Here is a 27,846-nt window from a genome sequence, read left to right on the forward strand (position 1 = left end):
TTCAATGCTCAATGTTTTTAATTTTTTTATTTTTAATAAATATAATTATACGATAGTCTATTCAAAACTGTAACAATGCTATCTAAAAACATCTATTTACACAATACAGTATTCCTTCTATACAAGAATGCTGTATACCAAATTGCAAGAGTTACAGTTTCAAATTTTAAATTTTCAAATTAAATCTGAAATATTAGGTTTATTCCTTTAACCGGAAATCTTCATGTTGTCTTGAATGAAGGTTAAAAGATTGAAACAAATTGAATATGACAGATTGCATTTTGATTTGTAGCATGACCCTCATTCAGATTTAATTTAAAAAAAGGCAATTAAACACACACACATACACACACACAATACATGTTTGTCATTCTGCCATTAGGAATAACAGCCGTTATAAACCTTGGTGCAAAATATCTTTTGGGACATCGAATGGAAATCGTCATCAGAGAAGTGTATCGATGTCAATGTTGTCGCCACCGTATAGGAACTCGTAGATAGCTGTTGCCATGTTGTCTTCGCTAAACTCTTTCGCCACTCGGTTGTCATTTCCTGTCAGGTTGTCTTCGGTCAAATCGTCCGTGTTGGTGTAACGCTCTCTGACATCCTTCATTATGCACGCCTCCAATTTCTTATGCTAAACAAAGAGATATGGCAAAAATTGAAATATTTAAATTAAAAAAAATAATAACTTCAATTTGAAATGTTTCTTTTGAAAAAAAAATGCATACTGAGCTTGTAAAGCAACTTGTGACTTTATTTTATTCAGGGATTAAAAAAAGCACATATTCATACCTGTATTATTAAAAACCTCTTATCAAGAAATGTTGCATTACTTATTATTACTTTCTTTTTTTTCCGAACCTGGGACCTTTACCTTACAGTGATGAGCGTCGTGTCAATGGCCACCGACACCCACTTTTTTAATATTCATAAGTGCAATTGTACTTTTTATCCCAAATTTAAATTGGAAGTTCAGCACAAATTTCCAAATAAAATACCAATACAAATTGGTAAGAAAGGAACTAATGATTATAAAGAATTGTAGAAATTCTTTTCCAATATTTTGTTACATTCTGCAATTCTTTCTTGGAACATGTAATTTGACGAATATAGATAGATTTACAGCTATTTAAATATTTATATTGTGGGGAGTAAATAATCAATATTATTCTGCCACTTCACTTAATAAACTTCATTGCCTACTCCTCAGAAAGGAGATTGCGGGGGCCATTTCCTCTTGAGACGCCTTATGGGATGGTTTCTGCTGGACAAAGCTTGGATGAGACTATTATTATGAAACTTGGTAAATTTTTGAGAAATTATGTTTTGGATAAATGGGATTTTAAGGCCGTTGTGGAGGGTAAATTGGAGACATAATTAATTTGAGCATTTATAATTAATTTGAGAACTTTAGACTGCAAGGATTGGAGATGTTGGATGTGAGAAGGCTTAGAGGTGTAACAAACACAGTTTAACACCGTGTGCCCAAATTGGTTGTAGTAGTCTTTTGTAAATCATAATTTGATTTTTGTCCTTTAAGTTTGTAGAGTAAACCGTAACTTCTGTTCAAATTTTGTTGTTTCAGTTGTTTATGCTGCTTTCATGTTAAGTATAAATAAGTTTAGGGAAACCAAAAGTAGCGAACACAATCGGATTTGTGTATAGGAATGTTGGTGTAGTATATTGGGAGAACAGTTTTGCTTCGGGGTGTAAATGTGACATGTACTCACACTTGCTTGCATTTATCATCATTTTCCAATGTCTACACCAATCTGCTATACATGTGATATGGCTGGATCGGAGTAGGACTTAAGAGTACATCTGTGTCATTGGCAAAATATGCAAGTATAAAGCACTTCTGTGGCCAGAGAGCAGTTTCGGAGTAATTTGATCCTTATCAGACCCGAAAGAACTGCTCTGTTAGCCAAGAGCGGAGGGTTAAGTAGAGGGTATTTGATAAGACACGTACAGGAGACCCTTGTGCCACACATGGTCAAACGCTTGTGGCGTATAAAGAAAGCCTACCATACAATATTCTTTGCGGTCTACAATGCGAAAAACTTGTTGGACTGTGGAATGAAGCCAAACTGATGATCTGTAAGAAAGAATTTAATTTTGGCAACATCTTTTGAGGAGAATTTTTTCAAATTCTTTGGACATGATTGGAAGTCAGCTAATTGGGCAATATGATGAGGCTTTGTGAACTGGTTTGCCAGTTTTCAGGAAGAGGTTATGTTTGAATATTTCCAAAGTAAGGGAGTTTCGTAATAAAGAATTAAGAAAAGATTGGTAGTAATTTTTGTTATATGTACAAGCTGTTACTTACTTTGTAGCATCTGAAGAAGAACATCGGTCTCACCATTTCTCTGATAAGCTTGTCCTTTCGATCATCAGGAACGCATTGCTGCGAATAAGAACTTAAATAATTCAATGTTCGCATGTCATTTATCTGAAAACAAATACCGAGAACTGTCTGCAAAAGTCTACACCCTCGGTCATGTCTTTCTTCAGATCGTCGGCAACTGGAAGTCTTGCAATTCGATCAATCATGCGACTGTAATCTGGTTCTAAATTGTTATCAAGCTAAACATAAAAATGGACAAATGAATGGTTAGTTAGTATTGCAAGTCGTCTGGACTTACATATCCTAGTTCCTGCATGACGCAAGTTACATTCCTTATCCTGCCGGACATCCTGGTCGTCAGAGTCTCAAGCTGTCCTCTCACGTCCAGATCCCTCTGTACAAAATATTCTATTTATTTTGACTTTTTCTTATGTCTCGTTTGTGTACTCACGGATGAACGGCCATAATAGGGTTGATAAGGTTGGTAAGCCTGCTGGTAATAGGGGCTCGGCATGTACGGCTGAGGAGGTTGAGGGTAAGGCGCGTGCTGTGGAGGATAATAGGGCATCGGTTGGGCAGCCTGGTAGTAGGGCCGGCTGCTAAAGCCCAGTTGGTAATGAGGCTGTTGGGCGAATCCAGGCTGGTGATGGTTCGACGAAGAAAAAGTCTGCTGGGTCTAACAGAAAAACAACACAGAATTGTACTTTATTATTCCTCAGGGTTAAACTCTTTGATGAACTAATACACAGAGTTATGAAAGAAACAAATTATTACACCAGGAATGAGATAAATAATAAAACATCCTACAGTTGGACTTTGGTTATTCGTGCCAATGAAATAATTGGCAGGACATAGAATATGACAAACTTTTCAGCTTTATTGGAGTGAACAGAATTAGGAAATAATTCAAGTACTAAATATGCAAGAATATTAAGTCTTGCAATAAGCCATGTTGGATTCTTTTATGAAATATTTTTATAGCAAAAGTTTTATTCAAATTTTTGTCATATTTAAAGAAAGGAAAACCTGATACATTAAAAACTCATATTTAGAAAACAAGAGATTTTCTGGATCTATGGGATTATAAAATTTTCTCAACCATCCATCCATTTAAGTAGATGGATAGATAATCCAATTTAAAGAAGAAATTCATGTCACAACTAACGAACCTAAACAAATTCATCTCGTGATGAACAAAACGTAACTTGGTCAAGAAAAAGAATAATTGATTTTATGGAAAGCTTCAAATGAGACAGCCTGATTTATATACAGACTAGCTCAAACTGAAAAACTCCATCCATAGTATAGAAAAATTTCAAAACTGAAAATTATAAGATTAAAGCCAATTAATTATATTATAATATTCATATATCACATCTCTTAATTAGAAAGGGACCCAGGGTATGAACTCTGTGTGGTGCAGTTGTGACAGTGAAGCACATCCTAGAAGAATGCGAACATCTGGCACAGAGAGCGGTGCGACCTATCTTCCAATATCTGAAAAATTCTAAGGCATAACAGCGACCATAAAGATCGACTTATGACATATTTAAAATCAATAAACCTTTACAGCCGCATATAACCCCCACATGTAGTTGACCCCCATTGTACTGTATGAACGTATTTATTAGCGTGAGTGGTTTAGACTGTGACTGAATATCGAGTAACTCACAGGCCCACCGATTTCGGTTAGTGATAATACATTTGTAGAATGATTGTGGGAAGGGTCGAAAGCGTCCTGGTTGTAGTAATACTACAGAGATGCTGCGTCCTTTCTAGTATGATCGTATTTATTAGCGTGAGAGGTTATGTGTGGATGGACGAGGCTGTCGAGGAATATCGAGTACTTTACAGGCCCGTCAAAAAACCTTAGGATTAGTTTGATGTATGAGTGGAATTTGTACCGTTTGAATGTATTTATTCGCGAGAATGGAAGGAGGTCGGCAGGATTAGAACCATCTTACCGACCTCCACTTTAGTTGTAATATTAGGAAACTAGGTTTATTAGTATAAATGTGTATTATGAATGTGTGTGTATCTAAATGGTCAAATACTTCAATTTACAAATTTGTGGAGGGATACAAAGAGAAATGCAACAAAAACCGCAAGGTCCGATGAGTAGCCAATTAGAACGAAGTTATCAGTAGAAAGTGCAGATTTTTCAAAATGTGAGAAAGATATACGCGTGGTGCCGGCAATGACCGAAGCAGTTATCCGGCCGAAAATAAAAAATTCATGTAATTGGTTCTAATTAATTAAGTGTACATGGACTTTATGACTTGTGTTAATTGTATTAATTATTACACAATTATTAATTGTATTAACGCATCTTAATAATAATTCTCAAGCTGGTTTTTATGTAATAAAATTCCAAAGGGTTAGTAATTGTATAATTAGCATATATTCATGAAAAATGGCTAACGGATGTTGACATGTATGTAGATCTTCTTAAAGGATGACGTATAGTTCGTTATTTCTAAAACATACAATTTGTATTCTAAGTGAGTAAATAAACGAGTTAATAATGAGCAAGAAGGTTCCGTTCGCATTGATTTTTATTCTTCAATAAAAATAAATCCTTGTTAAACTTGACAATTAGCAAGTCAATAACGGTTATATTTGGCGCTTACGTAGGACTGTTTGTTGTTATAACCGGCCATTATTGCTTCCTGCAGCTTGGCCAAGTCGAGAGTCGGCTGTTTATTCGGCTGCTGTTGATGCTGGCCGTCCGAGTGCAAGGCAGCAGCCTCAGGCAAAGATTCGTGCGAAGACACTAGGGCCGAGTGGTGCGGTTTCTGCAAAGGATCGATATCAGTTAATCGCCTATAAGCAATGTATACGATAAACAAAAATGGCTCACCTGATGATGAATTTTGTGCATCGTGCTTGTTACAATTCCTTGTTTGATTTGGTTGTGCTGGGGGTTTGTCGTTTGATGAGACGCCGCTCCGCCCAGCTGGATTCCGTTTCCACTTCCGGCACATTTGGACGCAGCAGCTTTCATTTCCATCCGCACTTCCTTTACCACCTCCTGTCCAAAACAGGACTCGTATACCTAAAAAAACAAATAAAGTTGCACTTAAAAGCTTCGTTCTTGGTTCAGCAATTCCAGTGAGTTCTCACTTAATTATTCTACCATCTAACGTTTATACTTGACATTTCAATCGTCAGCCGTCTTTTAGGTATGAACATTAATCAAAATCGGTAGATTTAGGTACAAAATAAAACTGACTCGCTGTCACACGCTGTTGTAGCAGAAAATCCATGTAAACGGACAAAGATAGAAGTGTTTTATGCTATTTTTAAAACAAATATTTTACCCATAAATTTGCAGGTCCCTCACTCAAAATGAAAAATATACATGTAGGAAAACTGGATAAGTTAGTGGCTATTAAAATTGAACTCGAAATGACTTATGAATTTTATTGTTTACAAGTAACAAAAATAAAACTTAATCACACAATTTGAACAAAATAAAATGATTAAACATCTATACTTTTTAACGGACAAATCTCAACTCAACTCGTTCTACCCCCCTGTCGCTTGGGCACCCAGGCACTTCCGACGTTCAGCCATCCTCTTCTTCATCCGCCCTGGATGAAACCGTAAGTTTCATCTTTTCCAGGAATGATAATATCATCAAAATACATCATCGTTATGATGATGTAACAAACATGAACAATATTTTTCAAGACTTGATTTACAAAAATATAACATTTTTGTAAATCAAGTCTCGAAAATGTTAGTCACATACTTCACAAAAACAGCAGGAGAATTACACAATCCAAACGGGGCTCGTAAAAATGGTTTGTAAAACACTGTTAATTCGTTATATCAATTATAAGGATTATTAAAAAAAATAGGGGTGAGAGACGAAAATCACGTAAGTCTCAAATGACAAGGAACAGGTTTAAAATTTGTCTAAAAATGAAAGTTTTGGATGGTGAGATTAACTTCTATTTCATCAAAAGAAAATAATAAAGTAAAATATTTAAAATAATACAATAATAATAAAATCATACGGCAAATATTTCCAAAGGAAAAAATACTTCTATTTCCCTTATTTTTTATTGGAACGTTCTTGGAAATAACCTCAGGACACATAATTTTTTTTTAATGTGGTTTAATGAACCAAAAAGTTTTCAACTAACTCTCCAGAGTATTTGCAAAACACTACTTACGAGCATTGCTTTTGGAAAAATGAATTTTCCACTTCGTCAACTGAGAATTAATCCAGGTGGCTGGTTGAAGATATTGGAGATTTCATTTTTTAACTTGAAAACGGTCGTTCCAAACTAAAAACCGTTTGCACAGTTGAATTCAAAGTCACAAAACCTTTCAAAAAGTATATTGACGAGTGTCTTGCTATTAATTATTAATAATTAGGTCCCTACTGGTATCCAGATATTCTTGACGACACTTTTTGGCTCAAGAGAAACCAGACAAAAATCATGGCTTTTTCCTTAAACTTGCCAATAAAAAAATTGGCGAGGAGGAGGAGAAATTAAACTCATCTTGGACCTAAGTACTAAGTAGCAATACGAACGTACAGCTATGGTAAAATCGATTTTACAAGGTAGATCAAAATTGGCTAGCTATATGACCATTAAAACCGAATCAAGTTTTATGAATTCACTAGTTTTCGTGGTCCGCTTGACCAATTAATATCTTTCAATTAGTTAAGGTTTTTAGTTGACATAATTCAGTTAGATGAATGAATTTAATAATTTTCAGAAAAACAAAACAACAGACAATTCTACCATACAAAATCATCATGAAAAATTAATCACGTACACATTTCGTTAATTGTATCCCATACTCTTTCTACCCTAATGTTACTTCAAAGCAACACCTTTATAAAAAGTTTAAAGATTAGTGCGCTGTACAGACGATAGTATTTTAGGCAACATTGAATTTCTTGAAGTTACCTGATACGAAGTAACTCTTCAACACTGTTCTTAATTTTGTATAAGTCTCACCAGCAGAAGATTTTATTTCCTTTTGAAGTCGTAGGGATTTCTCCCTTTTACACTTAAACTGAAAGAAAACCAATGTCTTCGTGTAAGATTTTAGACCCTTTGGCTTTCCTTAATACCATTGCCTTTTTTAAATGGATTTGTGTCTCGTATCAAAAACACACTTCCATATATAGTAGACTTTGCTTTTCTTTAACAAGTATCGATTTCGGGGTGCTGCTCGCTCCTCTTCTTCTGTTATGAATGCCCAGTGAAATTGAAAAAAATATTTTACATAAAAACAGACCAGACATGATGGATCAATCTTCTTATGAACACATAATCCAACCACTGCTTACACTCGAAACCGACCCATTTGAGACCCATTTTAAAAAAGAAGAACCGAAGCTGGACACGTTCTATACGGAGCAGGCTACTTTTACAAGCCCGAGGATACCAAAGCACGAACACATTCAACTTACTACTTCTCACAACACGAAAGTATTGACATTTAGCGGCAAAAATATTTTAAAGTCATTGACGTTTCTCATAAGAAAACCCTAAGTTTTGTTAGACCTATAACTGATTCAGTATGAGGTACAAATGTAATGTAATGTGTTTATGTAATGAGGAGGAGGGAACTCATATCATCTTCTAATGCGAAGCAACAGCTCAATGGAGATTTAACCTAACGTACGGAAAAAACTTAGGGAATCAAATTGCAGCAGCGACTAAGAAACTATTGTAGGAAGGTACAATAAGCCAGAAGGCTGCGGTGCCTGGGGAGTGCAAACCCCGCTTCCTAGTATTCTTTTTCACCGTACCATACCATACCATGAGGTACAAAGGAATTTATTATCAAAAACTACCCCGAGGTTAGTAATGGTCAAAACTTTCTCCAATTCACAACCGTCTAAGAAATACGAAGACTGATGAGGCTTTACGTTTTTATAGAAGGAAATATGGTTACATTTGGAAAAGTTAATAACAGTTTATTGTCAGTGCACCAAGTCGAGAATCGACCCAAGTTCTTTTGTATAAGCACATCATTTCCTATGGCATATATTTTTGTCTTTATAATTGATAATTTATGACTCACTGATATTTATTATTAGACACATTGTCAAAACTGACAGGTAAAATGGTCCAACTTGGATTTTCCTTTTAAAACATTATTTCGGCCGAAGTCAAAACAAATAGAAATTGTTCAAAATAGCTTACCTTCATCATTGCGTATTTTCTTAAGAACTTGTCATCGCCGCCGAACGAGGATGAATGGTCGATGAACGTCAGACACACGACTAATAACAAGCCTCGCATGACCTGAAAACATAGGCGACATTAATTTTTTTTTTAAACATAAGCGGGTGTTTTAATAAAATCAAAAGGTAAATTATGTTCTAATTATGCATTTGAAATAACCTTTTTTATTTATTTTTATTATAAACTAGGCTAATTCAAAAAGTCCAGGTCAAGCTTGCCAGGAACACATACACTTCATCAGTTTTTATTTTATACAGACAACAGAAACCAATAAGAGCATAACAACCAATTAAAACAATGAAATAAGCAGTGATAATTAAAAAATAAAAATGAAAGGAAGTACTCTTAAAAGCTATGATGTTGGTATGGTTTTTTGACAAAGTATTGTATTTTTCTGTGGCATTGTCCACGTTTGTCGTTAAAAATTATTCATTTATAACATTCAGAGCTCCAGGTACATGTCCTGTGAACAACTGGATGGAGCATACTTTGTAATGAAAGCACAATCATCACTGTGTATCATTACCCTTCGTACCCTAACCCCGCTTTTAATAGTCCTGAATAATACTCCCATTCCAAAAACTTAGTCCGCTACCTTTGGTACAATCAAGACTCAAGACTAACTTGGAACTTACACACACGATTAAAACAACAGGAATTAAATACATGTTTGGACTCTTTAGACTACTGTTTTGCAAATCTGACGTTTCAACAAAAGAAACTGGGGCGTACGGACTAGAACTGTGGGACACCGCTAAACTTTCCAACATTCAAAGAATATGGTCCTCCTTATCCAAAGTCCCCAGCACGGTAGTCAATGCTCCTTACTATTTCTCCAACATCCCCCTTCACAATGACCACAAAATCCCTCCTGCTCAAAAAATAATACCAAAAACATTTTCCACTCTCCACAATAGACTCTTTTCTCAAATCAATCGAGTTTTCGAATATCCAATAGACTCTTATAATCCCATCAGACGACTGAAGAGGAGATCGCCGCGCGACCTGATAAACGAGGATTACTCCTCGCGTACTCGTACAGTGAGAGAATGGTTGTTAAATTCCATCACGACACATGGTCTCTCAGCACATTAAATAATGTACATAAGCTAATTAATTAAGGTTTTTTTTTAGAAAAAAAGTCAATGGCTCGAGCGGGATTCGAACCCACGACCTTCGGCTAGATACGCCGCTGCTCTACCACTTGAGCTATCGTGACCTCGATCCACTAGGACATTAACTTCCCATCTCAACCACACCTTTTGAATTTTCCCTCCTTTTTGCCATTTTTCAAATGTCGTGTAGTCTATTTGATTCTCGGCGACAAATGAAATGGCCACGGAGAGCTTTTGTGAAGTATACTTCGATTTGCGACATACTTTGTACCCCTCTATCTACAGCCCCTATCCTCTGGAAATCCACCAATCGTAATACTCTTCCCTCTTTTTCCCCAAGCATCCATCCCTTCCAGCCCATCCTTGCGCCATAGTAATTCACCTCCGTGTAAAATTGCCGCTTCTTAAAGTTTTCCTCGCCACGCGAATCCCCACGCATTTCCCTTCAAATCGCCATACGATCTTCACCTCCGCGTGCGTCCCATCTCACAACCGCATGGTCCACAAACCTATCATCGCCATTTTCCCTTAATATATCATCTCGTTCTTCCATTTATCATCATTATAATCCCGCGAACGAATCATCCTTTCATTATCCCCCGAAGACTCCATCATCTCACTGGCTACTACCTGGATTGCATCGTCTCATTCTCATCGCCACTGGATTGCATCATCCAGCATCATCATCAACGCCGCTGCAAGAACCAGGTCGGTACACCGGCTTAATGAACAACGCACGATATCGCATTCAGGAAACATTCACCGCTTTCCGGTCTTCATCGCCTTCACATCTCCAATACGATCATCTGCCATCTTGTAAGCCATAGAAATTTCATTAAACAGTGAGTCTTCAATTACTCCTTTCGTTCATTATTTATTCCTTCATTTAACCATTCCTAAACTAACATCCCCTTTTCAATCGGGAATCTTCCATTCCCGTTAGTGCCGAAACAATCTTATTAACTTCAACTCCTCTCTCCGGCGGTGTTCGTCGGCGCCATTTTGAATTTGGCTGCTGGCGAACACTTATTAAATTCACTAGTTTCGTGGTCCGCTTGACCAATTAATATCTTACAATTAATGAAGGTTTTTTTATCTCAACTAAAAACCTTAATTAATTTTAAGATATTAATTGGTCAAGCGGACCACGAAACTAGTGAATTTAATAAGTGTTCGCCACTAGTGAATTTAATGTATATAAGGTTACGGATTATAATAAATACATATATCAAATTTTTAAAAAATGTATAACAGTGATAATGATTGTGTATGTATAATATAAAGACAAGATATTATTTCCTTCCTGGGAATTTTTCAATCAATATGAACGTCCAATTCTATTGTTTCTTTATATATGTCTTCCCATAAAAGGCACCCGTACCGGGAAACAGTCAGGCAACCGGCAAGGTAGACGGTAATGTAACTGTATCGAATCTTTACTCTAAATTTATATTCAATTTCATTCAATGAATAAAATTTATAGATAAATTTTAAATAAAAATGTTGTATTTAAGGAAAATGACATTGTTTCCCATTACATGTAAAATGATGCAGCGACTCTAAAAAACTGGTCATGTTTTGGGTTTTTCTGTAAAAGTGGGTCGATGTTTTGCCTTTGGTAGGAACGCCTTTTTCGTTTGATAAGTACAATGCAGATTTGCAGAATGACGTTAGGCGTGGTGCTGGCGGGGTTTTTCACGTCCCGACTCCCGGCGAGCGTCCTAATGAAATATCTGGACCGCGACCACAGAACGATACGGTTTAAAAAGTAATGCACATTTAATATTAAAGGGCATCATTGTTCCTTTTTATCTGGCCTTTTTAAAGAAGTAAAACGAAGCCGGTAAGAAATAAGGTCCTTCTACAAGATCCGTTACTCTCCCGAGTGACCAGGTCCCTTACAATTAGTCTCTCACGGACCGTGGCACTGCTCCTTGATGCTCACCAATTCCCATGATAACATCGTAAATAATACAATAATACAAACAACTATTACGACAAAAGCTATTTGCACATTTCAAAACTCGGCTTAAAAAAACAAATAAATGAAAATTTAAAAGGAACAAATAAAATTCATGACGTCGTGAACGCGCGTTGACACGGCGCTCATCATTGTAAGGTAAAGGTTCGGGGGTTCAATCCAGCGGCCCTACATTCGAACGACATACTTACAGAACGGCTTTATTTTAAACACCGGCATTCCGAATGAACATATGACCTCTGCTGTTGCGGACCCTAGTAAAATAAAAATAAGAAGAAGAAATGGAAAGGAAAACATAAATAAACGATATGGCAGAGAAATTCCGTCTGCCAGCATTCATGAAAATATAATATAATACCTATAAAATTACACACACACAGTTACCTAATTAAATTAATTAATTAATTATCTTTCGTCTGTTAATTTTCTCATGGGGTCATAAAACTCCACATCCGGACTTCCCCTACTTTGGAATCATTTGAGTATGCTACAAATAAATCTGACGAAAATGAAGTATTTAATCCCTTTTTGATGAGTTGATTCGTTGAAAAAAGATTATATGAATTCTTTATTTGCGAATATGTCATCTGAAGATTAAAAGGAAGTTAATAGCGTGAAAGGAATTGGTTGCTCATAATCACGCCCCGAGGAAAATTGAGGCTCTCTGGTGAATGTGTGACATCTGTGTAATAGCAAGTTATTAGCGAGAATAGAGTGGGTTTAACTCCTTCCCGAGTATTGTAGAGCACTCAGGGGGAGTTTGTATAGGGTCGTAAGTATGTACGTATGTGGATATGGAGACATGTAAGTTGTAAGTATTTACATATGTACGTATGTAGATATGGAGACATGTAAGTTGTAAGTATTTATATATGTACGTATGTGGATATGGAGACATGTAAGGTGTAAGTATTTACATATGTACATACGTAGGATATATATATTTTTATTTATAATAAATTATTAAACGTGAAAAATTATTTTTATCAGATAAATATCTCCAGAAAATTGAAACGAAATATCGCCCAAAGCGGGAATAATATATCCTCCTTTTTTACAAAAAATTAAATTCGTGAAAAAGATTTTCTATGTAAATCCGCTCTGCTCTGGTGTACTCCATGAGTGAACTTCAATTGGATCCATCCAAATTTTTAAAATCCCGTCTTGACAACGCACTGCATTCGAAGAATAACCTTCTGCATTCGGAAAAGATAGGACAAATTGCAATGAAGTGAAAAGTGTTTTCTTTTGCTTTCAGATTACAGAGAGAACAATCTTCCCTTTCTGAAACTTTGTTTAAAGTTCAGAGTTATAATTCGACCCTTACCATTACTAGTTCTACTTTGACTTTTTTGGGTGACTAAGTTCAAAACTAGAGGGTAGCATTAGCAACATGAAGTTATTGTACTAAACTATTCCATGCTGAAGTCTACAACAACTCTGTCTTCGATATTTGGTGTGCCGTAACCTTTGGTATTTTGTTGGATGGAAAACATAATATTTGAACCTTGTATTTGAAGTGAGTTCTGAGAGTATAAACAAACATTGGATCCAACTCAGCCTCTAATATATAAAATAATATAGATTGGGGGAAAACTAGGAAGATTAAATAATTAACGAACACAAAACCATTGAACCCTTTACACATCCAACAGATATCAAAACCCTCAAACCTCCGAAGGGTAGCAATGAACCATTCGGGACTCTGACCTGCAGTTTGGCATTTCAGTAGAATGAAGAGTTTGTGTTGCCCCATTCCAGATGTTATTCATAGCGATTTTGGCTTTTTCTTCATAATTTTTCTCAAAGGATAACTTAGAAGTGAAAGTGACTGAGAAATACGTGTACGCATTGAGAATTGTGACCCTATTATTTTGATATGTCCACATTCATCCATTCCAGCAAAGACATGATACGAGAGAAAAAATTTATTGTTTTATTTAATTTAATTAAATTACCAGTTAATTAATATTATTTTCATAAAAAAGTTCGAATTTATTATTAAAATATTGGCCAAATCTTCACCTAGTACCTTTCTTAGAACTTATTTCATTGTCTCAAAATTTCAAATTTAAAACGATTTGAGCTCAATTCTTACTTAGTACAGTTAAAACGCGGTCCAAGTTGAACAATTCCGCGGTGGCGGTGCAATGTGTTCTATTCCTCTATTTCATGCTTGCCTGGCCATAATATCGAAAGAAAACTTGGAAGACTTTCTAATTAGCGAATAAACTGTGCAATTTAACACTTCGCGTTCCATAAAAATTTCGTCCAAAGAGTATAACGGGAGGCATAAATTATACTGACTTCATGAAAGAGCGGGTACGGCATAATTCCTAGTAACGGCGCATCGACGATCACCATATTTCACCGCTTCTCTTTGTCTTGTACTTTGCCATTAAAAAAAAAAAATAAATAAATAAATAAAAAATGAAAAAAATAAATAAAGGAGAAGTTTCAAATTTTAATTTAAGATATTTTAAGCATTATAATAATTTTTGTCATTATTAATTACCTTTCAATTAATTAAGGTTTTTAGTTGAAATAAAAAATCAGTGTCACGAGCGGGATTCGAACCCACGACCTTCGGATCAATACTCGACCACTTGAGCTATCGTGAACTCGATCCACTCGGACACTAACTTTCCATCTCAACCCCACCTTTTGAATTTTCCCTCATCCTTGAGATGGGAAGTTAGTGTCTGAGAGGATCGAGGTCACGATAGCTCATGTGGTAAGAGCAGCGGCGTATCTAGCAGAAGATCGTGGGTTCGAATCCCGCTGGTGTCACTGACTTTTTTATCTCAACTAAAAACCTTAATTAATTGAAAGGTATTGAATGGTCAAGCGGACCACGAAAACTAGTGAATTATTAATTACATTTACATTTATCTACCATACTAAATTTTAAGCATGCAAAGGACATGAAAAATTAGTGTCACGAGCGGGACTAGAACCCACAACATCCAGATAAATATTTTTAAAAAAAGTTTGGCTTAATAATTAATATTAGCTAATGTACATTATAGTAATATTGCAATGTGCAAAAATAACTTAAATGTACTTTCATCGCTAAGAATTGTCCGTCCTCCTATGTGCAAAGGGTCTGTACATCGGGGAATTCACCTACGGCTGGGTCTCTCGTATCACCCTTGAGCCAGATGTTCAGGAGATCCCAACTGAGTTAGGCTCCAAGGCTTTCGACAGCTAGCTCATTAATTTTTTCGAAAACTGTTAAGAATCAATCAAGTACAAATTTCAGTTGGATACGATCTGTATAAAGTGTAATTTTGCAAGTTAGCAACTGCATGCAATATTTAATCTAGCCAAAAAATAACATCTAATATATATTACATTCGCAGAAATATATATATTCACACCTGCTTACATTGCACTCATTCTGATTAGTCGATCGACACTGACCTACAAAAAATAGTAATAAGCTAATCTAAATTAGGCTCGATGGAATGAATATTACGTTAATAAATATTCCGTCATCGATCCTAAACAGACACACTGCTGGGGGTGATGGTAACGCTTTATTTCACCATCCCTCCTCACCTCTCACACTAACTCATTTTATTGCGCCGAGGACGCTGCACGACAATAAATCTTAAATCTGGTGTGTTCCGTTTTAGTATGTTTTGAATCTCATCTTAAATGGGATTCATTGCTCAATATTGCTAAACATTGAGTCAGTGCGGACGTGAATCAAACCGAGAGGACCTCTCAACCAGTCTTGCGTATTGTTTATTTATTTAATTTTTTTTCACTTTCGTTAAAATGTGGATTCCGGTTTACAGTTGAATGAAGATTTACAAATGCGTCGATGGTTGTGAGACGTTTCCTCAGAGGAATACAAAGACAGGGGAAAGAAGGCAGTCACTGTGGCTAAGTTAGCCCAAAATATGAAGTTAGGCTTGCGAGAAAACGGAGAACGATTGCTAGCATATTGGTAGCAGAAACTAGCCGTTCTAAAATTCGTCTTCTTTTTCGTGGAGTGTTCGTGATCCAACCATTTCCAAATAACATTTGAAGTCGACTGGAACAAAATTTCAGAATCCCATTCAGTCTTCCACTCCCAGTGGCAAGAAGATCGTGCCCATGCTTATTAGGCAATACTTGAACATCCGAATCAACCAATATGGAGGCTTTTTGTTAGCTCTTTCCTCACTCCGTAGAGCTACGTAAAGTGGTACTGCAATCCCCGAGAGCGCGGCCTCATTCGACATGGCTCAGACTCAAACTAGATTCGGACACAATTTCCGGAGCAATAATGTTGCGGGGCAAAGAGTCTGCTACATGTATCCGAGAGTCTGCGACAGAGAGACAGAACAAAAAATTACCGTGCGAACTAGGCTTAAGAATACACGCACTCAAACAAACGTAAGGTATACCTGCACGGGCTTTGACCCAGGAGCCTGTGTGTCAACCGCGTGTGACCTATTCTTAATCGGATAAGGATGATTTCTCGTTTCCGGCTATCAGGCCATCAACTGGCACGCAACCCAGACGACCTCGTCCAAATATATCTGATATAATTAATACAAAGCTTCAATTTTGTATTTTTTTATTGTAAATCAGAGATAACGTCATGTCAATATGTATTAATTTATACAATGTTGTTTAGTATTATAATTACGCCTTATATTTAATTGCTAATTAAAAATTAGGAACTTAATAGCCAACATAAAATTTTAAATTTATATATTTTTCGTTGCCTTCTTATAAATTATGCTCTTATATCGGACAATGTTAGTAAAGGTTTGGTAGTAAACAAATAATAATCATTTAAAATCAAAATTCATTATATGTATAAAATTTAGTGAAAGGAACACATATAATAACAAAAAATACATAATAATTGAAACAAGAAATACATAATAGTTGAAATAAATAATAACTTTATTATTAGAAAGCGAGAATGATAATTCTTTCAATAATTGAATGAATTTAAATGCTAATAATTTATGCAGATTTTTTTACCTTGTTCTAATGCTTGTACGATGATTGATTTTTTTTTAGATCGACCTCAAAACCATTTTCTCACCGTTTCACCCGGTGATTCCGCGTTTTTCGGGATCAGTGACTCAATTTTGTTTGCCATTTCGTTTCAGTAGTTTAAGATCTATTCTGCCTTTTAGAGTCCCGTAAATTGTGCAGACTTCTTCTTGATAATTTAATTAATTTTGTTATTTAAACTTTTACACGTTTTGGAAAACTTTATCCCAGCTTCATAAGAAGATCTACTGGGACTTTCTTTCATTGTTATTTAGGTTAATTATTTATAATTGCTGGCGGAGAATTTCAAATAAATAAAGAATTTGTAAAAAATTGCACAACCATTAAAAAACCCCATGCGAGTATTTTTATTTTATTTTGTATTGCATTGCTTCTACTTACTATAGGGTTTAATAATTAGGATAATATTCCTAATAAATATTTATTTATTCATTTCACAATTTCATTGTTTATATTATAAATTCAATTGATTTAATTATGCTACCATTCTCTAACCATACAACCTCATCCCATGCTGACTTGTATTGATAAAAAAACATATTTGGTAAAACAAAATATGTGTTTTTATCGTAATTTATTTTACTTTTGCCATTCAAAACAAATAATGGTTTACTACTATTATCATTTTTAACATGACATTTAAACATCCAAACTTTTACAAACGCTTAACAGACACAATCTAGTGTTGTCAACTACTACTTTTATTTTTTTATTATTTTTTCCTGATTTTCACAAAATACTCACTTTCATGTGCTCTTATTAAAGTTCGTGCGTGATTGACTTATAAAACATAACAATCGCGGCTATTAAACAATTTTCTTTTTACAATTTCTTTAAAACTTTTCCTTCTTCTTCTTCAACATCTATTAATAAATGCTGATTATTATATACTCAGCAGAATTTTTCTCATGATCATCTGAAAAAAACTTAACTACAAAACCTAATGCAAAGTCGATCACCCCGACATGGACAAATCGAAAGTACTTTGTATTAATTCTTTAAAGTTTGTTTTTTGTTTTCCACCGACCACGATTTGTTGAAAAAGTTTCGTCATATCTTCTGTTATTATTATATTAAATTGAAAATACGGCAAGATAACATGGCATTAGTGCTTGGAAGGAAATCTTATATATTACATTGGCTAATATGATGAAGAAGTGATTTTTTTTTAACGGCCGGAAGTTTCCCAGTGGTAACCGAATTTAACCGTTACTATGTTACGTTATCCAATGAGATTCACATCAATTTGGGTCAACTTTCCTCTTTTGAAAAACAGGGATGATTCAACGTAATTCCTTGATTCAAAATTTTTATATGCTTGTAAAACAGTTGACCTTATTTTTTTTACATCCCAGGTTGAACTGAGAGGTTAGTCTGTTTAATATAGTGTAGAAATTTATGTGCCGAAAAACTGCTGAGATCATCGCCGGCTCTCTGCGATTTGTACTTTTTTTATCTTTTTCTCAATCTGTTACTAACTCAATGCTTTTATATGAAAACTCAGTCGATTTCATGAAATTCTCTATCTCTCATGTACATCTCCGGTTGTCAACTACCGAATAGATATAAAACACACAATACGTCTGGTCACAATGACTTCCCCAGAGAACGCGATGTTCGTCGGTGAGAGTCGAACCCACTCCATTCTCGCTAATAACTTACTTTTACCCTCAAGGCGTTACGCACTCACACCAGAGTACTCGATATTCGAGGGAAGGGTTTCAACTTCCTTTCATGCTAATAAATTACATTATGTCTTATAATAAATGCCCCAAACCAATATGGATTGCAATCATGCAAATCTGCAGAAAATGCATTTTTTGATGCTTCTGATTTTTATATCAAAAGCTCTTGGCAATAAAAATAAATTCAAACGATCATTCTTGGAAATCTCAAAGGCGTTTGATTCTGTACTATTGCTTGAAAAACTTTTCTGTACTGATATCAAAAGTTCAGTTCATAATTTCATTAAATCTTGTTTGTTAAATAGGTCTCCAAAAAGTAAAACAAGTGAAACTTTGAGTAATCCCACTTATATTAATTGTGATGTTCCAAAAAGGAGTGTTTTAAGGCTTATACTATTTGTAATTTATATTATGGTTTACTTACACTAAAATTTTCTGGAAAATATTCGGATTATCTGATGATTACTATATATTTTTTGGCAAGATTTATGATGTTATAATAAAAAAATATTCATGATAAAATAATAGTAATTAAAAAAAGGTTAAATAGAAATGTCTTGCTTAACTAAATCACTAAATTTAGTATTTCAATCGAAACAACTTAAATAAAAAAAATTTCAATTAATTAAGGTTTTTAGTTGAGATAAAAAAGTGTCACGAGCGGGATTCGAACCCACGATCTTCGGCCGGATACGCCGCTGCTCTATCACTTCAGCTATCCTGACCTCGACAACTCGGACACTAACTTCCCATGTCAACCCCACCTTTTGAATTTTCCCTCCTTTTTGCCATTTTTCAAATGTCGTCTAATCTATTTGATTCTCGGCGACAAAAATGGCCACGGAGAGCTTTAGTGAAGTGTACTTCATTTTTACTTATTAAATTCACTAGCTTTCGTGATCCGCTTGACCAATTAATATCTTTCAATTAATGAAGGTTTTTAGTTGAGATAAAAAAGTCAGTGTCACGAGCGGGATTCGAACCCACGATCTTCGGCTAGACACGCCGCTGCTCTACCACTTGAGCTATCGTGACCTCGATCTGTACGTCCAGCGGTATCTACATTTTATAGGTATAAAGTCGTAAATAATACCAAAGATCAACTTTTTTTTGAGTTGTGTATGTTTATATTATGCAAAAACATAGTGCAAGTCGAAATACTCAAGTCAATATGAATGTTGTGTTTTGAAAAGTATATGGCAAGGATTAAGAAAATTACAGATCATCGCAGATTGCCTGATTTATTTTAATTGTAAAATGTTAATTACACTCTTTGCTAACTAAACTTCATTAACCGTTGGATTTTATTCATCTGCCAGTGTTTGGACATGTTAACGTTTTTAACTTGTTCGGTCGTTAACGATTAACTTTGTTCCTGAAGCATGTGACATTTCATGAAGACCGTTGAGTGCGAGACAATCGGGTAGTGGGATTCTTCCAGCGTGAAGAAACGGTGGTGCATTTAATCGATTTTGACCGGCACACCTTAAAACAAAGAAAAACTTCATGTTGAATTTATTTGATTGACGGGTTCTTTAGGTCCGCTTGTTTGCCCTCCGTTGTCGTGATATCGCCTCGAAGAATCCGACAAGCTCGGAACTATGACGAAATTTAAAAGTTTAAGCGGATGCAATTTTACGCACTTAATGTGCACACTGTTTACTCAAGGCGTTGTTGAACTTGGGTATTTTGAGGCGATTTTAAACCGGCTGGAATATTAAGGCGATACGGACTGTTTACATTACGATGGGAATCTACTTGCCATAAACTTCTCACGTCTACTTTTAATAAAGGGTAAACTAGGAAAAATCATCACATTTTCCAAGGTGAAGCACTTAGCCACAACTGATGACGTGTTTTGGTCTGCGAATCGGTAAACGCATGCTGAACTCAAACAGAGTCACTGGGCCCATCTCCACTCACGGGTTTTTGACTTATTCAAACCCGTTTCGGCATGCGCCTTATTGGGTGAGGAACTTCCACACTAAAAAAGATGGCGCATCGCCGAAATGCGTTTGAATAACTCAAAAACGCGCGAGTGGAGATGCCCAGGAAGTGACTCGGTGCCGGTTCAACCATTAGCCACAACTGTTTATTTTGTAGGCTCAAAGGTATTTGCAAAATAATTAACTGATGATAAAAAGTAAACACTTATCTTTACTATGTTTTTTCCAAAGTTCATAATCAAATCAATGTGGTATTTATTTATCTGTTTTAATAAGTGCATAACAAAGAAAATTATTAAACGATATTGAATAGTTTGAATGGTAGAGTGAAATCTTAGGGGTATGTTTTACGACCCCTTTTAAAAGTAACGCACTTACAGCACACCAGTGAGTCCTAATTTGTAGAGGAATCAACGGTTTTGGCTGACCGATCTCATTGGGCCTGCAGTATCCCAAAGAAAAAAAAACCCTATCAGGATTTTGAATATTTCTTTGCTTCCCTTAATGCATTGTGTAATTGCTTTCCTTTCAGATCTCGCAATGAGATTCTTGATTAATTTGGTCCCATTGGAGATAACCATTGTTTTCTTACTCTCGCCTTATCGTCACTTATAAGAGGTTCCCCGATATATCCTTGTCACTACTGTGGCAGCTCCTTTTCTGACAAGAGCATCCGCTCCTTTGTTGCCTTCTACTCCTGCACACGCTGAGACGTCGCATAATTTATACCTAACTAATTAGGTTTGTTGAACTGATGAACTAGGTCCGTCTATTCTCCCTGGTTTAAGTTTTACTCAATCACAATTTAGCTTCATGTCATTTTCTGTGTTGAATCACCAAGTAGGAACGATTAGTACACACAAGGCGTTGAATCGCGCGATCGATCGCGCGTTAACAGGCGCTTGCAGCGTACACATTGTGACGCTTGAACTCACGTTTTTGGTTCAATCTCATAATGGAAGTCGAAGAAGTAGTTTGTTTTTGGTATCTCTACCGTCGTTATAAATTAAGAAGACGAAGACAAAGGCAGTATTGGATTCATCCTGGTTTGAGAGATAAATTCACACAGTATGTTTTGCAACCCTCTATCCAAAGTTGCGTGAATATGAGCCAAAATTTATCAATTATTTTAGAATGTCAGTTAGCCCTTTTGACAATTTGTTGGACTTGATAAAATGTGATATTTTACTATCATTTCAAGGTATGAGGGAATCCATTTCGGCAGAGGAAAAACTCGTCGTAACGTTGAGATAAGTGTGTTTATTTATTTTTTATTTTTTTAAAATAATGGTATAAAATAGGAAAGGTTGACATTGTAGAACAAGACTGTACGAAATATCAAAAACGCATTTAAGACAGTATATGAATATTAAAGATTAAAAAAGATCCAAAACTTCCGAATCATGAGCTGCACTGCTCGGCAGTGAAACAACCTCTGAACTACTCGCATGTGAAAAACGTTTAGGTTAATGATGAGCTGGCATCACTAGTGTTGGTTGTAACTGGTATGCTCGACATCAAAAATATCCGTCTTTTCCGTCATCGCTTGGAAATCGCGCGTTCAACTGAACAGTTGTACTAGGATGTAGGTACCTCGATTCGTTGGTCAATCGCGCGTTGGAGCGTCTGTTGAGCAAAAGCGCGCGTTATTATGTGTCCGCTTCTGGTACCTCCACGGTATTTCGCTAACGCGCGTTAACCCGATCGCACGATTCAACGCCTTGTGTGTACTAGGCCTAAGTGTCGATCATGTGAATATTCTCGCGACGATATTTGAGTCGAGTTTGCATGGCTACGTTGAAATGATAGGAATGTCTTTATTTTTGAATCTCTTTGAGGCACAGATCGCTGATCATAAATATTTTTAATTGACTATGCCTTTTATGCCTTCATGTATGTGATATGTTGTATTTATTGGAATGAATGTATTTATTTGCGTGAATGAAGGGGCTTATCCCCAATTACCCAGAGGAATATCAAGTACTGTGGAGTAGTATGAATGAATTTTCGTCCATGTCATTTATTAGGGTGAATGGCAGGGCTTTTCTCAGATTTGCCCGATGAATATCGTGTACTCTAGTGTAGCGTGATTGTGTGCATGTAATAATAGCGTGAATAGAGGGGCTCTTCTCAAATTACCCCAAGGAATGTCGAGTACTCTCAAGTCTTGTGAATGCTATGTTTTTCTGCATGTGCTTGTTATTTGTGTTTTTTATCCTGAATTGACGACAATTTTAAAAATTACAAATTTTATATTCAATTGATAATTTCTCTTGAGATAGAAAGAGAAGAATAAAGAAGAGAGAGTCGATTACCCTAATATCATATAACATTATAAACTTGGCTGAAGAATCATTAAAGCAAATTAGAAGAATTAAAAGGAAAGACAGGAACATTCCCTCATTGAGGTGGTGTTGTCCTTCCAGTTTATTTTTTCAATTCCTGTATAATTTAGTCGACACTTTTAAATACAATTAATCCAAACATAAGGTGTCATACCGACAAAATAACATTTGGTAATCGAGTACAGACCTTAAGCATATAAACAAGAAAAACAAGAACATAAAGTTTATTAAAGTTATTCAGAAATCGTGAGATGCGGTCTGGTGTGATGTAGGTTTCAGAAAAACATTTTCTTTATCGTGCCAACGTTTCGATCTTTATTGAGATCATCTTGTGTTGTCTGCATTTCAGCAAAAAAGTTCTCTGGTTGACAGCCGATGCGAGTTTCTTCTCATTGTTGGTGATGTCCTTCAGAATACTTTTAGCTGCGTATCCATATGTAGTTGAAATTTGTTCATAGAATCCCATCGGCTCGCAATGCATCGGCTATCAACCAGAGAACTTTTTTACTGAAATGCAGACAACACAAGGCCCTGAAGATGATCTCAGTAAAGATCGAAACGTTGGCACGATAAAGAAAATGTTTGTCTGAAACCTACATCACACCAGACCGCTTCTCACGATTTCTGAATAATTATCGATTAACGATCACTAATCACCACACATGTTTATTAAAGGTTGAAATATCAAAATTTACAGAAAAATCAACAATTAGCGTAATTGAGTCGAACTTCGATAAACCGGCTCGACTTCTTATTTAAAATAATCAATCCGTTAGGGCAGCTGGGAAATAGAAGGTTGGAGGAAAGTAGTTTGAATATTAAACATACATCGAACTTGATAACGATCTTGATTTTTTCCCACGGGATTATTCATGCAAAGAAGCCCGTGCTGATGGGTCGGCTGCACTTATATTCGTACATTCCAGATTTTCGAATTCCAGTTAATCTTGAGATGAGATTTCCGACTTTCTTAACCAAATGATATAAAGGAGTATTAACATTTTTCATATTGCATTCTAACCAAAACCAGCCTAAACCTTTAATAGTACCTATCAAAGAATCAGTTCAAAACTTACCAACAATATGCATTTTCCGATCCTTAGTTTTTATTTATTTATTTTTTTTATTTATGTCTTAAAAATTAAAATAAAATTTTAATATACGATATATATTTTTTATATATACGAGACATTTGGAACAAAAATGTTCTTCATGGCCCGATTCTGAACCGTTTAACTTTTTTAACATCACGCTAATTGTAAATGTTTAATTATGAAATTTAATCGTACTTTTTGTACACCAAATGACAAGAGATGCCCCATTTATTGTCTTTTTAATTACTTGATTAATTATATTGCTTGTTTTCCAACAATTTTCTACTCTACTCCATTGGTGTCCGTTTTTATCAATTTACTGCCGGAAATTCAATCTTTTCATAGAAATAAAATGGTCGTTCGTAGCATAACGAATAGGCCCAGTAAATAAATTCAATGAAAACTAATAATGTTAGGTGCACAGATCAATTAAATCAAGAATAAATTTATGTGAATTTTTCGTAAGGCTCTAGCGGTGAACCGTTAAAAAAGGCTTAGGGTAGAGCACATAAAATAAGGATAATTGTGTCATAGCCTGCCGAAACAGTTAAAATTAATAATTAATGAGTCCATAATATAAAAAAATTAAAACCACAGTTTTTTACTTATGCTTTAGTTTAAAGTCACAAAATGTTTTGGTTCTTTAAAGGAAACAACGGCTATTTTTTGGAGAATAAAACTGTTCAATTGTGAAAATTCCTAAAATATTATTTATTTAAAAAATATTTACTATACCGATGGCCACAACGATTAAGGCGCTCATCGTGTATGGTATAGGTCACGGGTTCGAATCCACTGGCCCTGAATTCGAACCGACATACTTGCGAATGGGCTTTTTTTCCAATAACACCGGCACTCCGAGGGCTCTTATAATCTCCCCAAATATCCTCTTAAAAAAGTTAAGATTGATTAATTTATATGATTTCTTGTTGAGGATTGAACTAATGAATATCATCCACTTCGGGATCTGAAGGCAGAACTCGATTATCCGCCGCTCGAGGACTGGTCAACAACTAGGTCATGTCAGACACACTCTCACTCATTCAATCAAGTAGGTTGGCGAAGTACTCAAAATTTCTTTAACGAATTACGTAACAAACAAATTTAAGTCATTTGGGTGCTCAATATTCTCATACTAAACATTCACGCTAATATATACATTCACTCCCAATAACCCAAAATGGGACACAAAGAGAAAATATTTATCAGTGCTGAATAGCGCATGAACAGTCCTACTTCCTCCAAAAATTGAAACAGTGGGCCTAAATACAAAAATCTTATCGGATGGAGTCGGTTAGTACGTTTTTTTAAAATCCAGTTGTTTTAAAAATGGACAAGTATCCAGTCTAAGTTCATAAGAATTTTTGTTGCATAGGATTTGTATATTTAGGGAATTCTCATAAATAAATAAAAGTAACTCCTGTCATACAGGACGGCTTACGTCCAACTACCCGTTGCGTGTCGCCACATGGGGTCAGAACTACTTTAAAATACTTTTTTCAATTATTCTAAATTAAAATTCAGGCCGTGCTGGTATTCGGACCCGTGACCTTTACCATACAGTGATGAGCACCGTTGTGGCCATCGACGCCCTGTAAATATTCTTTAAATAAATAATATTTTAGGAATTTTCACAATTGAACAACTTTATTCTCCAAAAAATAGCCGAAGTTTTCTTTAAAGAACCAAAACATTTTGTGGGTTTGAACTAAAGCATAAGTAAAAAACCGTGGTTTTAATTTTTTTATATTATTGACTCATTAATTATTAATTTTAACTGTTTCGGCAGGCTATATTTAAGAGGTCAAATCAACCCCGGATATTTTTGAAAAAACAAAGCAAAAAACCATTTGTAATATTATGTTTGGTTCGAATTCAGGGCCGTTGAAGCTTTACCTCAGAGCCACCGTGCCTTAACAGTTGCAGCCACCAACGCCCACTAAAAATTTGTTAATTTAAAATTTAAAAAAAAAATGTTTCAAAAACAGTTAAGAATTGAGTTTAATAAGGATTTTATTCTTTATTATAATTTATTTGAGTAGTACTTCTTACCCCTAAATATATTTATTTAAACGTTGGTCCCTTTTTTTCTACTTTGAGGTGGCACATTAATTTTGTAAAAAAGGATTGCAAACCCCTGCCCATCGTTATTTAAAAATTCACTATTTTCGTGGTATGCTTGACCAATTAATATCTTTGAATTTTATCTCAACTAAAAACCTTAATTAATTGAAAGATATTAATTGGTCAAGCATACCACGAAAACTGGTGAATTTAATAAGTAAAATTAAGTATACCTTCACTAAAGCTCTCCGTGGTAATTTCATTTGTCGCCGACAATCAAATAGATTACACGACATTTGAAAAATGGCAAAAAGGAAGGAAAATTCAAAAGGTGGGGTTGAGATGGGAAGTTAGTGCCCGAGTAAATGGAAGTGAAGATATATCAAGTAGTACAGTAACGGCGTATCAAGCCGAAGGTCGTGGGTTCGAATCCCGCTCATGACACTGACTTTTTTATCTCAACTAAAAACCTTAATTAATTGAAAGTAATTTAAAAAATTACATTAAAGGGCATTTTGGTATGAACAGTGGAATTCCATGTAGAAACATCCTTCTGTTCGGTTATCTATAGACAATTTGTTTATATTTATAAAGGTTAAAGATGGAGCAAATTCCAGAGTATTTTGTCTAGGATAAGGTCCAGCACTCGGGAGAGATATCAACTGAGAGTTTTCTGTTATACAAAAAGCGGGACAGAACGGCATGTTCAGTTGGTGGGCGAGAAACTTTGTGTGGGGGTGTTGAAAACAAGAGATCACTGTTTTCCAACTTCGCGGCGATATTTAATTTTTAAATTCCACTCCATTAAAACTCCATCATGGATAAACAACTATGCTATTTATGTAGAAAAATAATATATTGATCATTTTTTGGCGAAACTTACTCTCTTGTAAGAGGTTCTTATTTTGTATTGGATCGCTTCGAAGATGATCGAGCCTTTCTAAATGAACCAAGCCTGCAGCCAGTAAAATTTGATGCTTGCCATTATCGTTGGGAGTTCATTGAACAATTCAATTTGCAGCTCATTATTATTACGATGTTTTGTATTCTTCTTTATTCTATTTCTATTGCAGCATAAGATTAATATATTTTTTGTTAATGTGTATTTTATTATGCATGCTTTTATCCCGAAGGATTGTCACTCCGTGATGTGCTGACCCTAAGGATTTATACCTCATGGGAGTTCATGTACACCGTTATGCCATTGGGTCGCTGGTCGCTCCCTTAAACCAGATGCAGAACATCGCTTCCCAACCAATAAATTATATAAATATAATAACTAGATTATAGCACTAGTTAGGCTCCAACGGGGCTGTCGACAGATAGGTCATTTCAGCCCCCAACGCATGCACACTTTATAGATTATTCTACAAATAGTGTATATATTATTTTGTACTTTGGATAACTTTTTGTATATTTTTTTAGCCGCAAAATTTAATTTTATTTAAAATATTTTAAAATTCAGTCCTTTTTTGAACAGCGAACATGTGAAAGAGAACCAGAAGGGTAACAGCCAAAATCTTTGGAGAATTGCACTATAGTTTATAATAAATAGAATAATTTAATTCCATTTATAATTAATGTGAGAATTCTTACATATTAATCGAAATATACATATTTTAAAAATACTACTGCAATTTTTAGAAAGCAAAACTGTGTAATTTTACATGCTTTGTCTATGGTGTCTATTCTAAAAATTTATATAAGATAAGTTTTCTTTTATTGCATTAATTAATTTTAATTTTATTTCCATTATGAAGGGAGACCAGAAAATATATTTACATATTTTTTATGATAGAATAAGTCGTCACTAATATTTTTCTATTTTTATTATTAAAGGCATAGTTTAGATACATGGTGGCAATTAATTAATGAAACAACCTTTCGATGAGCTTACCAGGCTCGAAAAAAAGCAAAATAAAATAGAAAAATAAACAAGAAAAATCGCACAAATTATGGAAAAACTCACGTATTTTGTACGTAGATATGTAAGAAAATCCTTCACAGACACCCGTTCAACACTGGTAGA

At 35.2% G+C, this 27,846-nt stretch overlaps 1 protein-coding gene and 1 non-coding gene across 2 annotated transcripts; both read right to left on the reverse strand.

Annotated features, from left to right (window-relative positions):
- LOC106674017 lies at positions 1 to 27,846 on the reverse strand. Its single transcript, XM_014406447.2, has 9 exons — positions 27,787 to 27,846; positions 8,524 to 8,625; positions 5,208 to 5,402; positions 4,978 to 5,142; positions 2,799 to 3,023; positions 2,646 to 2,741; positions 2,467 to 2,586; positions 2,330 to 2,407; positions 1 to 637 (listed from the first exon to the last, which is right to left on the reverse strand). The coding sequence occupies exons 2-9, from the start codon at positions 8,620 to 8,622 to the stop codon at positions 446 to 448; spliced, it is 1,170 nt and encodes a 389-aa protein (XP_014261933.1). The 5' UTR covers positions 8,623 to 8,625; positions 27,787 to 27,846; the 3' UTR covers positions 1 to 445.
- Trnad-guc lies at positions 19,331 to 19,403 on the reverse strand. Its single transcript has one exon. It is a non-coding gene; the product is annotated as a tRNA-Asp (tRNA).

Source organism: Cimex lectularius, unplaced genomic scaffold, assembly GCF_000648675.2.
Source record: "Cimex lectularius strain Harlan isolate CLEC.00 unplaced genomic scaffold, Clec_2.1 scaffold63, whole genome shotgun sequence".
Taxonomy (NCBI): domain Eukaryota; kingdom Metazoa; phylum Arthropoda; class Insecta; order Hemiptera; family Cimicidae; genus Cimex; species Cimex lectularius.

Bases quoted from the DNA above. Each gene is read 5' to 3' on its own strand.
- LOC106674017 (XM_014406447.2), bottom strand. From the start codon at position 8,622: ATGCGAGGCTTGTTATTAGTCGTGTGTCTGACGTTCATCGACCATTCA. The intron at 5,143-5,207 runs GTGAGCCATTTT...GATCCTTTGCAG, and splicing joins TGCACAAAATTCATCATCAG to AAACCGCACCACTCGGCCCT. The intron at 638-2,329 runs GTAAGTAACAGC...CTCTTTGTTTAG, and splicing joins TCTTCTTCAGATGCTACAAA to CATAAGAAATTGGAGGCGTG.